Here is a 17,583-nt window from a genome sequence, read left to right as displayed (position 1 = left end):
TTAGACGGGAAGAGCTTTGCCGAAAGGGACACTATGGCCGCTTACACGCCGCCTGGAAGAAATCTGAGGGTGTTGGAACCCCCCTTCCGGCTAAGCGTCTCTACTTCTAGCATATCCACCTGCTCAATACGCTCGACTAGCATTCTTTATTTTCAAGGGCACTGTGGACTTCCACGTTACATTGAGGAGCTTTTTCACGTGAAGCTCGTCTATACAAGTGCAATACAGGGTTCGCACAGGTCCTTGAAAACCTTGAAAACCCTTGAATTTAGAAGTGTCAATTTCAAGGCCTGGAAAGTCCGGGAATTTTTATAGGGTCCTTGAAAACCCTTGATTTTTCCGGAGAGAACCAATTTCCCTATCTTTTCACAAGAATTTAAAGGGTTTTCGTGAATTTTAGGTGTTAAAAATGTACAGAACATTGTCACAATCAAGTTTCAGTGTACTATTGCGTGAAATTACGAGTTGTGGATTCTCATTATTACGAGGTAGCATTGGGAGCAGCACTCCTCAATAGAATTCATGTCACGATACAATCCCATGAAAGCTGGCTTCTGTTCTCTATCTTGCATGTTCCATCTAGTCTGTGCCTCATACGCTCCATCTACGTTTGCTTTTACGTGCAAATGGTGGACGTGCACATAGTTCATCCTGCCTTGAAGCAACACTAGCTCCAGCTGATGCTCTTGCTGACAAAACAGCAGATGCAGGCAACATGATCTAAGTTTTGAAATCAAACAGCCTCAGAAAAACCCAAAGAAAAAAAAAACCTGTAAATACCATCCATGAAATAAAAAAAATAAAGCTGGGGGAGCATTTACGAACCCATTAGCAACTATATAAATGTGCAATAATGTGCTTAGGTATTGTGCAATAAAAAACTTTTGCATTGTGTTGGAAAAGTTATAAATAATCCCAGATAAAACATTAGATGGGAACCTTGAAAATGTGTTTTCTGGTCCTTGAAAACCCTTGAATTTTTGCTTTTGAAGCCTGTACGAACCCTGCAATAGTTCACAGGGAAGGCTCATGCCTGGTATAAACAGGGCCATTCTGTGTGTACAGGCGCTGTCATCATTTTGCGAAGACAATGTTTTTGCAGCGAAGGGAGCACTAATTGATGGCAACCTTTTAAGCGGCTGCGGCATTTTCGCCATTGCTGGAGTGCCACGCTTGTAGGAGCTCGGTCCGGGTATTTTACAAGCGCAACAAATGGCATGCCTGCGGTGGGAAGCACAGTTGTCTTCGGGATATCTTTTTGAGCAACATGGTGAGTACAAATAGACTTTTCCATGTGGCATCCTGCATAAAAAATGTTTCTCGAGATAGTTCTTTCTAAAGTCACAATGTCGGGTTGCACATTTATATTCTGTGCCTTTTTAAAGTTTTCCCATCGAAAACCATTCCAAAGTCCCGCAGAAAAAATACTTACGTGTACTGAGGCGTCAAACAACTTGTGGAAGTTGATGAAAAAAACAGCAATTTTTGGAGTGCCGTATCTCCGGAACATCATCACTCGGCGGCGCCATCTTGGTGCGGTGAAGATGTGACAACGTGGCCGCCGGGCAAAGCCTTGTGGTTCAGGCAGTGTGCTGTTCGCCGATTTCCACATTGGTTTTAGTTGTTGGGGTGGCTCGGTTTACATTTACTCGTTTCATCTGTTGCGGGACTCAAAAGACGGGAGTACAGAGGTCAAAACTGTTAACAACAACGCACAAACGCGTGGCTTTCGATACGTGCAGCGCAGTCTGCTGATAGCCACCGGCGTGACCAGTGAGATTAGGGGACGGCGCTGCGGCAGCTAGGCATGCAAAGGCTATTGCCGATTCTTCCTTGTTTTGGGGGGTTGGGGGGAGAGGTTTGACACGGAGAGTTCCTCGGCACGCCCACCGCCAACGCCTGTATTAAACATTATCTGATGCTGATAACCAGCGCAGTCTCGTTTTTGCCTTCGGTATGGTTCCGGTGTAAAAAAAAGGTTGAATGTGGGCTGGGCATGGCCATTTAACGTAGGATATGCAGGGAAGGTGTAAGCATAAGTTGATGCAGCTGATAAGTTAAGTTGGTGCCTGCGCATGCGTGCTAAAACTTCGCCGCGCCAACGATAAACGTCTTGAGGCAATTTCTGAGCCAACGCTTATGTTTTTTTCTTTCCTGCACAACCTACGTTAGAATGGCTGTGCCCGACCCACATTCCACTTCTTTTGTATCGGAACTATATACCAAAGTCGAAAACAAGACTGCACTGTATTCAGCATGAGATAACATTTATTATAGGCTTTATCGGCGGTCGTGGTGAGGGACTTTCGGCGTCAAACTTTTCTACCCAAAACACGGAAGCATTGGCAATAGCTTTCACATGCCAAACTGCCGCAGCACCGTGACCTAATCTCGCAGGTCACGCCGGTGGCTATCAGCAGGCTGCGCTGCACGTATCAAAGGCCAGGCGTTTGCGCGTTGTTGTTAACAGTTTTAACCTCTGTACATCAAAAACAACGTGGTGCTCGCGAATTCGCCATGTTTCGCCCTTGAGTGTGAGGCCGGTGCGTGCTTGAAGTGAAATTTTGGACTCATCGTGGTGTTATAAAATGCTGAGGTATTGCTGCCTTTCACAGCGAGCTTGCAAGCGGTGGGAATGGTGCGATCGACGCTGCAGAAGTGGCGGGGCAGGCGCAGTGTCCGATAGCGGGACAGGCTGTTATTTCATGCTAGTAATAATGGTTCATTTATCTGAAGGGAAATCTAATGCCAAGAGGGAGGCGGCTAAACATACCAACGTTACTCAAATTGCGATCGTATTGAACGTGCACCTTGGGGATTGAAATAGGAGGGCTGGTGGGGTGCGATGACTGTCGCCTCGATTTGCGCAACTTTCGCCGTGGCTCTACACTTGTGCGTAAAGCCGAATCTGGGATTACAAAAACAACAATTTTGGCATTCACATGATAATAAAAATGCCTTATGATTGCTTCGTTTTTCAATTCGATATTCTCAACGGCACTCCACGCTATCTATGCATAGAGCCTAGAAATTTAAAAATGGTATGTAAAAAGGTAGGGCAGTTCGTACCTTGTGATACTCTGGTGGAAAAAAACTTTATTGAAAGGCTGTTTCAGTGTTCTGTATATTGAAAACCGGTTAAAAACTGCACTTGTCCCACGTGAGCTGCCGAAAATTATAGTTTTTGACTCCCAAGGTGACATTATAAATGTCGTTCTTCTGTTCCAAATCAAGGTTCTCCTGCTCCACAATCGAGATTCCACTGCTCCAAAAACTGCTCCCAAATCTGGTTCAGCTGTCTCACCCCTGTAAATGTGCTGACAAGGCATTACACGGTTTAGAGGAAAACGCATTACGCGGTTTGCATTGAGGTACGCCTCAAAGAATGTTTACACATTAAAAACCACAGGTTGAGGTTAACACTCTGCCACACTTTTCAACGCCTTGGCTGTCTGTCGGTGCCAGCCTTTATTTCACACAGGCGGGGAGGAGAGGAGGGAAGCTTTGACTCGCGATAAAATGTGCTTCAGCCCTCAGGCTCGCATGCTGTCCCCCATGGAAACAGAAGGCACAAAGCTTACGGTTACTGCAGCGATGTTTCCACGGCCACACGGTAATCGAACGCGTTTATAGGTGTGGCCATGTACAACGCGTTCAAAGCACACGTATTGAGGGATCCCACCATTATGACTGGTCTGGAAACTGCAGCCATTGAAACCGTTGGAGATAATTTAAACTGCTAGAATTGAATACTAATACTAGTAATTTTATTCGTACTCAAAATGGGTGAAGCCAGACGTACAGCACTGCAATGAGCACCCCTGTCAGTGAGGCCCATACCCAACCGTAGAAGCACCCAGTGAGTTCACATAGTCGTTAGTGCATCTAAAAACCCATCTGTTTAGACTTCATTTCACTGTACTTATCCTCTCACAACACCACTTAAACATTAAAAGCACCAAAGCAAACACGACAAAAACAATGTAAGGTTGTGTAGGCCAAAGCACTGGCCCATTTCAGTAACGAGGGGAGTGTGCAGTGGTGGTGCCACCTGTCCAGCTGCCTGGTCCCTACTGTGATAAAAAAAAAAAAGGGCTTTCGTTTGTAGTTTGGGTATTCTAGCAATAAAAGTATTTAATGTCATTTTTTTTCTCAGCTGTATTTGAGTCGTTCTTTTTAATTGTCATTATTGAACTTATTCCCAAAGTGAGAACCTTCTGGAACTCCTTTTGTTTTGTGCTTAAAAACGTTTCGCTGTGCTTTTTGGCTTCTTTTCGAATGATTATTTCTTGTCAGCTCTGTCATATCTGGCCACCCTGTACATAGTACCAGAGCACATGGTCCCAATGCAAAAGCAAGGCAAATGTAGGAAATTTTTTATTCGTTTCAGTTAGCTGGAAAGTAGTGTTGTGAGGGTACGTTTGCACTGCCTGCATGTGGGACATTTGTGGCTAGGTGCACCCCTGGTGCAAACCCCACTGCGCCCAGGGCATTGAGGCAGTCTGCGTGTGCATCGTGGCAGGAGGCGTGCTGCCCACAGGCGCTGGGTGCACCAAAGGACAGCACGGGCCGGGGAAAGGCGTGCTTTTGCGGAGGCTTTCTTGGGAGCCATGGCTGGGCGCTGGGCCACCTTTGCGGCATTTTTGCTCCTTGTACGTGTGGGATGCAGGATTACCCAGTCCCGCAGTGCTGTGGCAAACGGGGGGGTGCGCTCCTGCCACGCTGGTGGGGGACGGGCAGAAGAGGGGTGGGCGGAGCTGTCTCCTTCGTGAACCTGGGCCCTTTGCTGTCCCCTCGCAGAGCCCTGTGAGCACGGTGGCCGTGCAGACCCTGTGCGCCAACATGCAGCTGCGGCTATCCGAGCGGCGGCCCCCCGTGGTGGCGGCGGCGGCCGGGGGCTGCGGGGGGGGCAGCCTGCAGCAGCAGGTGGGGGCGCCCCCCCTGGCGGGCCCCTGGGCCGAGGAGGCTCCCCCCGCAGGCCACCGGGGGGTGAGCAGCAGCAGCAGCGGGGGCCGGGACAACCCGCTGACGGTGGTGCTGGCCTGGATGAACGCCCGGGACAAGCACCTGCAGCGCTACCACGACCTCTACCTGGGCCTCGGCTTCGACGTGCTCACCGTGCGCACCCTGCCCCTCCAGCTCGCCTTCCCCGCCTCGGGCGCACAGGTATGTTGTCAGTGCCTTGGCGGCAGGGGAGGCTGCTGCGGCGTCATCCCTGGGGCCGTAATGTGCACGCACGGCGGCGCTTAGGTTGTCAAAGGGCAGGGCTGTGCCAAGTACGCTGTGGAGCTCTGGTGGAAGCGTTTCCCAGAGGCTGTATTGCAACGTGGTTGAGCCAGAAAATGCCAATGATTTATTCTTTAGCCTCCTCATGTCCTTCCAAATTGTATTTTACTGACTAAAAGACCACACACTCTGACATCGCACTCTTTGGCCCCAGTGCCCTTGTGCCATGAGCACATACTCTCAAGCTTGAAAATAATCGTGTGAGATAATGTGGCTCGAACTCCGGTATCTGTGGGTCCCTCGTCAGCATAGCGGCTGCTGCCGGCTGGGTGATCATGTCCGAATGGTCGCCTGTGGGAAGGGTCCGTAGACTCGGTGAATTATTGCTACATTCATTGTGGATACGTAAGCCCAGCTCGAACAAGAGCAGCGATCACGAGCCAACACCCAGGCGTGTTCCATCTTGAACATCGCGTGGCACTGCTGGCTTTTCAAAGTTTTAAATCACTTCTGGAATCTGAGAAGGTTAAGGAAATAATACTGATACCATGCATTGATGGTATGCCACACACTATGAAGGAAATAGCAGCAGAGGGGTGTAAGTGTTGTTCTTTCTGCGATAATTAAAGTGAACTGAGCGTGTCCCATTGTTGAGTGCATGTACGAAACCAAAAGCAAAAACGAAAGCTTTGCAAGTGAATCTGATATGAGCCGTCCCCCCTCCAGCTCATAGAGTACAAGAAAGGGTCACATATCAGCTACCCTTGAATTGTAATTGCGTTCACGTGACACAGTTGGCGAGGTGCGTGAAGATTACACTCGGAGGCAATCTCTTGTCGGCGGAAAGTACGCCCTGCAGCCAGTATTCACTCCACTCCAAGATCTCGTATCAACGCAGTAATCAAACAAGAGAAAGTTTGGGGCAGGATTGCATAAGCCACCCGTCTTCATACCTGTCTGATAAGGAGGTTGGTTTGCTGAGTGGATAAGGGCAGTCAAAAAGCTTGCAGTTGTTTTATTGAGCTGTCCAGTCATTGCGCATGACCGGATGTGTGTGTACTATATCAGTGTTGGTGTTTTTCTAAATAAACCTAGTTGATAGTCAGCACCTGTTTCATCCGTCTTTTTTTGTCCCAGGCGTGTTAGCGCTGTTGCAACCCTATTGTTATGCCGTATTTTTCAGGCATCATTGGAAGTTCTTTTTTCTTGATTCTTCCGTTTTGCCATGGGGTGTGAAAGGAGGATGGAATGTGTAGAATGCATTTACCAAAACTTGTCGCTGAGCTAGTTGGTACATGCTTGAGTAAAGGAAGAAAACGTGGCGCAAACTAGAAGGGGACAAAGAAAAGAAAATATGACGGATACAGGCCCCATTGAATGGAATGGAAGTTGACATGTAGTTATGCAGAAAGACAAGCAGAATAGGCAAAAAAATTGACGGGATGCAGGCGGCTTCATGCGTGCTTCATATTTTGGAGGTCGCTAGTTGGCGTGTCCCCGGGGGGATGGTAGTTTTAACAGCAGAGTCATCGTAGGTCGAGCCCTTCTGACCATCTGCTGTAGGTTGTATGTCATGCAGGGGCGCTCAGCAAGAATGCGTGTAAGAGAGGAAACGCTCAGTGAAATGGCAAAGGAATGGGCATTGTTTGGGCGGCATGGCAGAGTGAGGTGTTCTTCGTCACCACCTTCGCCACTTTTGGTGCCAGGTGAAGATGACTTCCTCAAGCTTAAGTGAAAAGTGTTTACGTGATTTTGAGTGCAAAAAGTGCAATTCCGTATGAACTAGCCAACGTCTGCTCGAGAAAAACCGCTTGGAGGTGTTTCGAACCAATACCGAGCTTTGAAACACCTCCCGGTGCATTATGTGGACCCAAATGACGCTTTTGAAGGGACACTGAAGGGCATTTGTGAGCGTATTTTATAAGCAGGCTCAAATAAATGTTCGTGTTGTTTATCCGGATGCTAAAGCAGTGCTGAATTCATGACGGCAGGAAGAATAAAAGGTCGCCCCCGTGCCATTCCTGGGGGCAGCCACAACAGCTGCAGCAGTGACCTGAAACTGCGTGCGCATTGTGATTGGACAACCGCCCAACAATCATGCATGACAGGTTTAGAGCACAGAACAAGGAGGACAGAAAGGTGGAGGAAAGGGAACAGCACAAATGTTGCTTTCAATACTTCAGTGGGGGAAACACACTGCGCTTATGTGCGTCGAGTTTGACGAGGAAAGAGAGAGGGCGCATGAAACTCTGACACGCTGCACTCCTTGCACTGCTGGGATGATGGTCGAGAATGAGGGGAAGATGTCGGTTCCTCACCCGGTGGGGCCCAGAAACGTGCAGCGCCGCCTGGAATCTCGCGCACTTCTTTCCTGCGGTGCCTAGCGAAGATTGGGGTATCCGGAGCACTGCCGTGGCTGTGGCCCACCCGAGCTGACTATCCAGAAATGGGCACACTTTTGAGTCGACTACAAGAAAGTACCGTATTTTCGCGTGTGTAACCTGCCCCTGCATATAGCCCGCACCCCCACTTTCAGTCCACGAGGGAAAAAATAAATATCCCCTCATATTGCGTGCATATTTTGTTAAGAAAGGGCTGGATCAAAGCTACCATAACAGGCCACATTTGTTGATGCAAAAAAATTTTCTGCATGGCCTAAGCCAAAATCACTCACTGTCACTGCCCGAGCTATCACTTGTGCCGCAGTCGTCACTGGCATACACAATGTCATCTTCAGTTTCGTCCACCTTGCAAAACCATCTCGCCTCGAATCGCCTTCCATGCCTTGGACAGCGCAACATCAGGCCTACGAACGCAGCCTGTCGCTGTTGAGCCATCCATTCAGCGTAAAAGACGATGTGCGCGTCTTTTGGCGGTCTGTTCAATGAAACATCGAGAGGCTGAATGATCTATTCAGGGAATGGTAGGCGTTGCCACCTACCATTCTTGTATGAAGACAGCATACAATTATTATACAGCAAGAAGGTATATGGTGGGAAATTTTTAGATTAAATTAAACATGTAAAAATATACCACAGTGACGGCGAAAGCAACCGTCTAATATTAAAAAAATTCAACTCATACCTATCATCATCATGGTATGGAGTGCTGTTTTAATGGTGTTGTTGAGTATTGGCACTCGTACTCTTTATTCGTGCACAGTGCTTTTCCTTTTGCGGAAAACTGTAGCTGGCTTGCCCAATATTCTTGCTCAGGTTGTTATATTGCTGGGCTGTGTGTGGAAAACGGGAACTATCAGAGAGATAAGGGCGGCTTAGTCCTTCCTGCTGCTGTAGGGGCCTCGCGGCACAATGCGCATTGCCGTGAAGCTGCACTGGAGAAAATACCTCGTATAATACGCACCTCTACTTTATCCCTGAAATTTTCACATTTTCGGTGGAGGTTATGCGCGCGAAAATTAATATGCAGAAAACTAAAGTAATGCTCAGTAGCCTCAAGAGACCATAGCATTTTGAAATAGGTGGCGAGGCAGTGGAAGTAGTGAGCAAATACTTAGGCCAAGTTGTGACCCCGGATCTCTGCCGTGAGGCTGAGATGACTTGGAGGATAAGAATGGGGTGGAGTTCGTTTGGCAGGCATTCTCAGATACAGCCCGCGATTGCCGCTGAAGAGGAAAGTGTATGGCAACTGCATCTTACCGGTACTCACCTACGGGGCAGAAACTTGGAGGCTCACTAAGAGGGTTCAACTTAAATTGAGAACGACTCAGCGGGCAATGGAGCGGAAGATGATAGGTGTAACAATAAGGGACAACAACTGACCGGAGTGGGTAAGGGAACAAACACGTGTTAAGGACATCTTAGTAGAAATTAAAAAGGAGAAATGGACGAGGGCAGGGCATGTAATGCGAAGGCAAGAAAACTGTTGGTCATGAAGGGTGACAGAGGGGATCCCTAGAGAAGGCAAGCAGGGCAGAGGGCGGCAGAAAGTTAGATGGGCCGATGAGATCACGACGTCATGCGGGGATGAATTGGTCGCAGTTAGCACAGGGCCGGTATTATTGGAGATCTGTGGGAGAGACCGTTGCCCTGTAGTGGGCGTAGACAGGCTGGTGATGAAAATTCCGTTGCCAGGCAGGTACACTCCCGGTTCACTTGGAACACTGTTCCCATTCCCTTGCCAATGGCTCTGCATCTTCTGCGAGTGCCGTGTGTGTTTGTGATTGCGGGTGGTGGCACGCCGTGGGGGGGGCAGGTGGTGGCCCGGAAGCTGCTGGAGTTCCTGCTGAGCCACCCCAACTACAGCCGGCTGGTGGTGCACGGCTTCAGCGTGGGCGGCTACCAGTTCGGGGAGGTGCTGGTGCAGATGCGCAAGCAGCAGGACCGCTACGCCGCGCTGCTGCCCCGCTTCAAGGCACAGGTACGAACAGGCGCGCCTGCAAGGGGCTGCAGTGCCCGAGCGGGCCTAGCGAAGCCATGCGGCCAGTGCGCGCAGCCCCCCTTGTGGGGACTGTGCGACTCGCCAGACAAGGGGCACTCGCCGGGGACGGCCCAGGGCCAGTGGGCTTGCAGACGAGCACGTCTCCTTCCCCCAAAAACGCTTCCCCGGTCGGCTTTCCCTCAGCTCCTTCCTGCTCCACTTGTGCCCATTGCCACCTCGCAGTCGAAGAGGGGTGCGGCTTTCTCCAGCGCCGACCACCCCTGGGTGCTGTTACCCTGCACATGCTATTCCTGGCAAAGGGAAAACCACCGTTTGCACTTTGGATGAGTTTGAGGCCTAGCTTGTCCATCCCTAGATTGGCTGTGTCTGGGCTGCTTGTTAACAACCCCCCTGGCCCATCGGCTGGTGCTGAACCACTCAAACGGCTCCTGTGCGTGCTGCTTGGAGTCGGAATGTGCAGTACATCGGCTTTTTCGGCACAGCTTTCCTACAGCTGCAAAGCCATGCAAGGAACAAGGTTCCGGTGAATGCGATAACCCTTGCCGTGTTTAACGCCAAAAGCCAGAGGGCCCCTCAGCGTCAACGCAATAGATGCCGCCTCCGTCACTTGCAGGGTACATGCGCGGGAAGGGTGGGCTGCTCATTGTGCACCTCGGTGGGGTTGCCGCCTGGCTAGCTTTGGATTGGCTCGGCTGGTTTCTGAGACGGCTGGCCGGTTGCGGTCCGTAGCCATAGCCGGCTGCCACTGGCTGGTTTTGTGGCCATTCGGCCATGGGTATTTTTTGGGGGGCACATTATGAGCGTCAATGCAGCAACTACCACTGTGTTGGCAAACTGCCGAAGAGATGCGCGGGCAGGTGCGCTCCCCAAGGTGACCAAGGGAAGGGAGGGACAGCACGATGAAAGGCCCTCGCTGCGCTTTAGATGCCGCGGGGGCAAAGTTTGTGCAGCTGCTTTCCAGTGCAGCACGTTCAGAGCAATAAACAAAGCCTCGGCCAGTTTCACTCCAAATATGTCCATTTCTAAATACAACCTTGGTTCCATTGCACAGAAAGCGTAGCATTTTTTTTTCAATGCAAGTTCAAGCCCCCTCCCCTTGAACGGACATTTTTGGGGGGCAAAGGTGGCAACCCTACAGCTCAGCCAAGGGTGTGTGCTCGAAAGCATTTGCTGACTGGCATGGTGATGAACTGTTTTGTTTGCACAGCTCCACTTTTGTAAACGTACAGCTATTAGAGCACCTCGCAGCCTCCGTGTGCCAAAGTGAGCATGCGGGGCTGTTTCAAACAAGCTCAAAGCTGGTTCATTGTGGCTTTTGCCAAGGCTAAAATGTACTGCATAAAGGAAACACCGATTTTAATGTAGCTCCTTGTTTGGTGAAGCGAAAATTCTCAGAACTGGTCGACCATCCCAAATCTGAAAATGTTCAGAGCTGGTCGATCACCCGAATTCGAACACCTGAGAAGCGTCCGCCATCACGCATCGCTTCGTCGTCCTCAAATCATCTCTCGCAGGTAAACTCCATCGGACACAATAGTCCAGCTTCAGCCTTTCGCGTTTTAAACGTTTGGTTACACCCGCTTTTGAGCCAAAGCTGATTCATTGCCAATTTCTTGTTTTTTTTTAGATAAAGACAAATGCCCTTGCTCTGCCTAACCCTAGCTCATGAAGTGTGCCTGTTAGCCTGCATTATACATGCTTGGGTAAATTATGGAATGAGTTCATTCTTATCCTTTGCTTGGTGCACATATTGAGGTTAGCTTCATCAAAAATCGCCTTTTCAAGCTTAGTCTTTTGTTGGGTTCACACCGGGAGAGTGAGCGAACACGATTTTTCACAATTCTGGTGATGTTAGCTGAGCTTAAGCTGTGCATGTGAAGAATGAACCAGTGGAAAAATATCGGTGCTGCTTGCACCAGTCGTAGGCTGGGTGTTGGGGGCTGAGGCCAAATGTTCTCGAGCAGCGACATGATGGAATTCTCTTCTTCTCTTCTCTTCCTCAAAGGCTCCACGCTTCTTTGGCCGACCCATGTTTTGCGGGAGCCTAAGTGATGGGCTGGGCGCGGAGTCGCAAGGCATTCCTTCTTTTATGCCACGCGGTCCCCGAGGGGAGCCTGGCTGTGAGGCTAGCTCTTAATGCCGCTGGAGGCTGGGCCCGGCTAGAGTTGGGCCCTGCCTTGCGTTTAGTGCGTCACCTAGAGTCATCGAGGAAACTGTGTTCTGCTAGCCACTTGAGCAGCACTGCCATTTTGACCACCTGGACTGTGGAGCTGAACATGGTGACAGAACAAGGACTTCAGTAGGGGTACACCCCAATAGCAGCCACGCTGTGCAAATGGCAGTCGTATTCCCCGCAATCACACGTCGCGATCGAGCGTACGTTTGGCATGGTTCCGTGTGTGAAAGTGTGGCTTCGGTTGAGGGCGTCCGACAACCGTCCGGACTAGTCATGCTTCAACTGCACCGTGGAAAAAGTTGAACAGGAGAGGCGTAGTTGTTTCAAAAACTGCTGCCTTGGATCGTTCTGTTTAAACTGCACCATGGAAAAAGTTGAACGGGAGAGGCAGAGTTGTTTCAAAATCTGCTGCCTTGGATCGTTCTGTTTAAAAAAAGGTTGCCGCTACGTAACGCAGTGGTTTCTCTTTGTGATGTATGAGCATTGATAAACTTCTAGTGCATGCTGTGGAATGTTGCTTGTGATATTTTCACGCCCCCAAGACGCCCATGGCAGTGGCTGATGGGAAGCCCCGATGGGGTGTGCCGTCCGGTGGAGACGCGGAAACCGGCACTCGGTGTCGAGAAGGGGTGGCCCACCCGTGGAGTGTGCACTCTGGGGGGCTTCCTCGCCCAGTGTGCCCTGCTGCACATGTGGACCGCAGCTGTTGGCCCGCTTTGTTTCCGCATCGACTCGTGGTTGGGGTGAAGGCCCTTCCAGCCACGGCAGCTGCCTCTCAGGGGAAGCTGGGCGGCCAGGACGCAGCCCTCTACCATGGCCCGCCTGGGTGTAGCTTCTTTGTCTTTTCACACATCTCCTTCCACCAGTGCCGGGATTGCTTTTTGAATGTCCAATGGGCACCAGGGAACGGAGGCCATGCTTTTTTGGGTCATTGCCTTGTTAGGATAGCACTGACCCCACATTGAACGTGAACATGGCTGAAATTAGCTGTAGTATATTGAGGATAACTGAAGAGGCATTTTTTTTTTGCTCACACTGCCAGTCCACTGCTGCCTGTGCATTGTGTTTTTACTAACTTGTAGCACTCGTCTGCTCCAGTTCAGGTGGAAAAATGCCTCTGAAGAGTAGGCATGCGACTGCTTTCCCGCACTGATTCGCCAAGGCCAACAGAATCCAGCACAAATTGAGCAGGGATTACAGGTATTCAGAACAAGCTGTTCGGGCTTAAATTTAATGCACATTGTTTTGGGGGTGAACAGTGGAAGTTGTGGACAAACCCTTAAACGAGGGGAGAAGTTGCTGTGCCTCCACGCTGCCCGGGGCAGCTGAAAACACAGCCGGGAAGCGTGTTGGGCTGGTCTGACGTGACACGGCCCTGTTTGTCCATTCACGGCCATTCGATCTCCCCTCTTTTGGGGCGGCCTGCCAAATGCCTCCCCTCCGCCTGTGAAAGCACTATTCCCCTTCACTTTGCCGCGTCGCCTGTGGCGCTCGCTATCGGCAACGCAGCAGTGGCTCGCAAATGAAAGCAGATCCAATGGGAACAATGATGGGTCGCTGTAGCGTATTGTCATTGTACATGCCTCAAAACATGTCCGTGGCAATACGGGTGATAAGGAAGCCTGCCTCTTCAGCAGCTTTCAGCCCACTCAGTGTCGGCTGGGGCAGGCGGTCATGTTTCAGGTTCCTGGTCGAGCGAGCAAATTTAGGGAAGCCTGCACTCGCACGCAACGCTTGAATGGCACAGCTGTGGCAGGTGAGCATTGCCAGGCACATTGCTAAGCTTTGGTGTCGGTTGCGGTTCTGTTAATCGCAGGCATGCGCATCAAAGAGGTCGCCGTCTTCACGACGAGTGCTGGATGCTAAGTCATCCTTCGCATTGCAGACTTCCATCCACCAGCTCTTCATCATTGACTCAATGCAGGGGTGGCGGCGGAGGTGGCAAAGGACGACAATTGTAGCCATGTCTCCAATTATCCATAATGGCCTCTAGAGACTCCGGTGACCTCTCCCAAGGAGGCTGTCTTTTCATCTTTGGCATTAGGATTTGAGCTGTGTTTTTTTAAATGCACGCTTGACAGCAGTGCTAGATTTTTTTTTTTTTTTTTTCTTTTGCTAAAGCCACTGTGCGAGGCCGGGGACGTGGTGGTTGCTGCGAGGCACGCGCTCAGGAGTGTCTACTGTTTTACCACTCCTCGAGGTTATTGCCAGTTTTCTTTTAAATTTTTATTTTGCTCAACTCTTTCGTGACCGTGGGAAAATTGACCAATTTTTAGGGGGGGGGGGTCCAAGAAAACATTTTTTCTGCTAAAAAAATTGGTTATGCACTAATTACAGGAACACAAAATGCAGGATATTTAACGGTCTTTCCAATAACACAAGTTTTTTTAATGTTTTTGTACATCATAGTTGCGAGAAAAGATATCAAATTGAAAATTTTTGTCAGGTTGTCGAAGAAAATGATAAAAATTGTATAACGAACCACCGGTAGTAGAAAAAAAATTAGAATATACATTTTGTTGGGAAACATTTTAAAAACACACCCTGAAAAAATGTGAACTTCCGCGGAATGGTTTGTCAGAGATAAAAAAAAAAATGTTAGCACGCATGGTGCTCGTGCCATGCGGTGAAGGCCAACCTCTATTTCAAAATATGCAATTTCGGGTGGTTCCCTGGGAGAAGTCTGGCGGTTTGACATTACCAGAGGCACGAATTCGCCCCCATGTAACGTAAAAACTTCTTGTCAATCTCTGACTTTGCATTTATGGCCAGCACAGCATGTGGGACAAGCACGCTATGCGGAAACACATGCATGCAGTTGAAAAGGGAACTCTGTGGTTGATGCTTGTTGACATTCACTGTCATCCATCAAGACATAAAGTTGCTCTTTATTATTATCTTCCGACTCGCTATTGTAGCATTGCTTGCAGGAATGAGCTGCGACACGCTAGAATCGTGCCCTGCAAACTTTGGCTGAGTAGCTGTTGCGCGATAAAAAAGATCACCTTTATGAGCCTCCTCCATTGCAGCGCCACTCAACATTTTTGAAATGAAACAGTGCAAAACTTATTGGGCGCTCCGTCCGAATAGAGAGTTCAACTAAGCAGCAACACTAGACCCCCGGAGATACCCTCGTATGGAAACAAAACTGGCAGGCGAACAGCTGGCAGTGTGCAAGGCCGGTTTGAAGTGCTCTTCATTGCCAACGCAGAAACAGGTGACTGGGTGTTATCTTTTGACTCGGAAGTTCTTTTTATCGGAAGTTCTTATTGCAGAAATCTGGTTAGGGTGGGGTGAAATCACGAGTGGCATGCTTTATTCGAGGATCAGTTGCGGACGCTCAAGGCGCCATGGCAGGTAGGCTTGAAGTTGGGTAACTGTGTAGTAGTGCCAAATATGAATTTCGTGATGCGGAAACCCAACCGAATGGTCCTGTGGAAAGTGGAACTACGACACAACTTAGAACAATGTGCGCAAAGGCAATAAAACGGCCTAAAATCATAAAGTAGCTGAGCAAACAGGCACTGCTTGACATTTTCAGCCGATTTCAGGGATTATTTTTAATCTGTTCGACCCGTTGCTGCCAATCACATGGCGGGCAGCCGCCCTGTCAAGCTGCTACATGCAGCCTTTTGGGGCTGCTCCTTTCCCTGCACCCATCTGTAAGGCAAATAAAGTTGATTTGATTGATTGATTGATTACTGTCACAGTGCAAACCAGACGACTGAAAATCGTTTGCTGATTCACCATTCGTGCCCCGACAACAAAAATCAGACGCTGATGCAGAGCAATCGAGTGGCACGCATTCCTCGTTGGTGGCCGTGACCACGCCCTTTTTCCACACCAGATGGTGCAAACACGCGTTGTTGCAAAAATGAGAACAAAACTGATTTTGAAAGGGCATCTTCTGAGCTAACTTCCCGTAGCTTTACTCGTTCAGCAACGCCGTGAAAAGGGGCTCCCAAGGTATCGTTCCAATTGAGCGATTTTGAAGAGGCGCGGTCACGAAAGTTGAGCCTCTGCGCGTGCCGGGGAAGCTCAGCGGTTGCCACCAGGCATGCACTCTCGAGTAGTCGGCATTTTCTTGGTATTCTTTACTGCAACGGTGAAGTTGTGGCTTGTACAACAGCTCCACTGTTAACATACCAGCAGACCCGGAAAAAAAATCCATCTTTCAGGCTGACCAGACGACAGCAGGGCAAAAGTGTCTCGGAGTAAAAAAAATACACCTGCAAACGAGGCTGTGCGTGCAGGCGCGAGGCGTTTTCTTAAATGATAAGCAGCGCACCCGTCTGCCGCCGTGGCCAGTGAGTGCGCTTCTCCTTTTATGTGCGTCCTTGTGTTTGCGAGACGAATTGGCAGGACACAGAATAAGGGGGAAGATGGAGTGGGTGTGGCCGATTGATAGCCAATGTTTTATGAGGTGATTATTGACAGGGGTGGTTGAAGCAGAGCATGAAGAGCGCTCCTTGAACTCCATCTAGGCAGGTGGGTCGCAACCGAAGGGGCATTCTGCACACAGCAGCAGAATCAGTCGGCATACAGGAAGTGCCCCGTTCCTGGCGGGATGGAGCATTTGGCACTCGGTGAAGTGCACGGACGAGTGTGGCATACACAGCAGCCGCCAGAGGCTTTGTTTGTGCTACGTTTTGGCCGGCGCTTGTCCCATGCTGCGTGCGATCCTTTCACTGTTGCAGTTGCTGGCATGTGGCAGGGCTTGGGTGGAACAAAGAGCGGGAACAGCAGAGGCCCTGCCTGCACGGCCAGGGGGCAGGCATCACACCACAACCCTGTGACCTCAATTCTCCTAAAAGTTAGCCTTCAGGACACGGGATGATATTGTCACGTAGCCAAAGACTGTCTTGAAGAAAAAAACAAGTTTATTTGAGCGAACTTGTGCTCCCCTAACAACACAGGCGGTGAAATAGCAGTCAACAAGGTGACCTGCGTAGACTGGTGTTGGCGATTCGAATGCCGCGGCATCTGCTCAGCGGGAATTTATCACTTGGCACGAGGGTTTCTGGAATAGTCGAATTGTATCCAGAACACTGTAGATCAGCAAAGGTTATTCTAGGCTGTTCGCGTTAGTTTGGAACGCTCTCCCTATCCGAAGAGATAACACATGCGGTGCAGAAAGAATGGAACACGCGCCTCCCTTGGCACACACAACACCGATAACACAGACCGGCACAGCCGCGCGGCAAAAGCAAAACACAAATAAACAAACCCAATGCATGGTTCGCGGCAATATACTTGAGAGGACAACACAACGCAAAAATGAAAAATGGTAAAGAACGTGAAGCCTGAAAAGGTACTGACGAAAACAAACACTTCCCTTTACGACAGGTTGTCTAAGAACTGATACTCGTTTGAAACAGTGCTAGCGATGCTTCACTGATACAGGCTGCACTGTTCTTTTGGATGATTATATGCTTCATGCAGTGCACGCACCAGTGTCATGATTGTTTCTCCCAGCCGCAGAAGGCAACCACTGACAGGGCAAGTGCGACCTGGGGCCATTCTTCATGGAAAGATCACGCTCTCTCGGGCAGTAATTCACACGTCGGCCGCTTTGTCTGAGGTCTTTCACCTTTCCGGAAGTGAGCGGAATCTGGTAAATGGCACCCACTGGGCTGTCAACATATTGCACAACATGCGTCTTAAAGAACTTTCTTTTCACAGCAGCTTGTTTTTTCTTTCCCATTAATGTGCGTGTACATCAACAATGACATAGTTCTTAAGGTGTTTATACGTGGACCTGATCACTTTAAGCAAGTGGG

At 49.7% G+C, this 17,583-nt stretch overlaps 1 protein-coding gene across 1 annotated transcript in view; it reads left to right on the top strand.

Annotated features, from left to right (window-relative positions):
- Positions 1-17,583, top strand: part of L(2)k09913 (transmembrane protein 53-like lethal (2) k09913) — a 32,095-nt gene that overhangs the window by 1,262 nt on the left and 13,250 nt on the right. The window contains exons 2-3 of the mRNA XM_077705091.1: positions 4,801-5,166; positions 9,442-9,606. Coding sequence (XP_077561217.1) covers positions 4,801-5,166; positions 9,442-9,606 — 531 coding nt within the window. The remainder of the gene's footprint in view (positions 1-4,800; positions 5,167-9,441; positions 9,607-17,583) is intronic.

The sequence above is a fragment of the Haemaphysalis longicornis genome, unplaced genomic scaffold (genome assembly GCF_048455015.1).
Source record: "Haemaphysalis longicornis isolate Haplotype H1 unplaced genomic scaffold, Haemaphysalis longicornis Haplotype H1 scaffold_3, whole genome shotgun sequence".
Classification (NCBI taxonomy): domain Eukaryota; kingdom Metazoa; phylum Arthropoda; class Arachnida; order Ixodida; family Ixodidae; genus Haemaphysalis; species Haemaphysalis longicornis.
The sequence above is the reverse complement of the archived record's forward strand: the minus strand, read 5'-3'. Positions and strand labels throughout refer to the sequence as shown.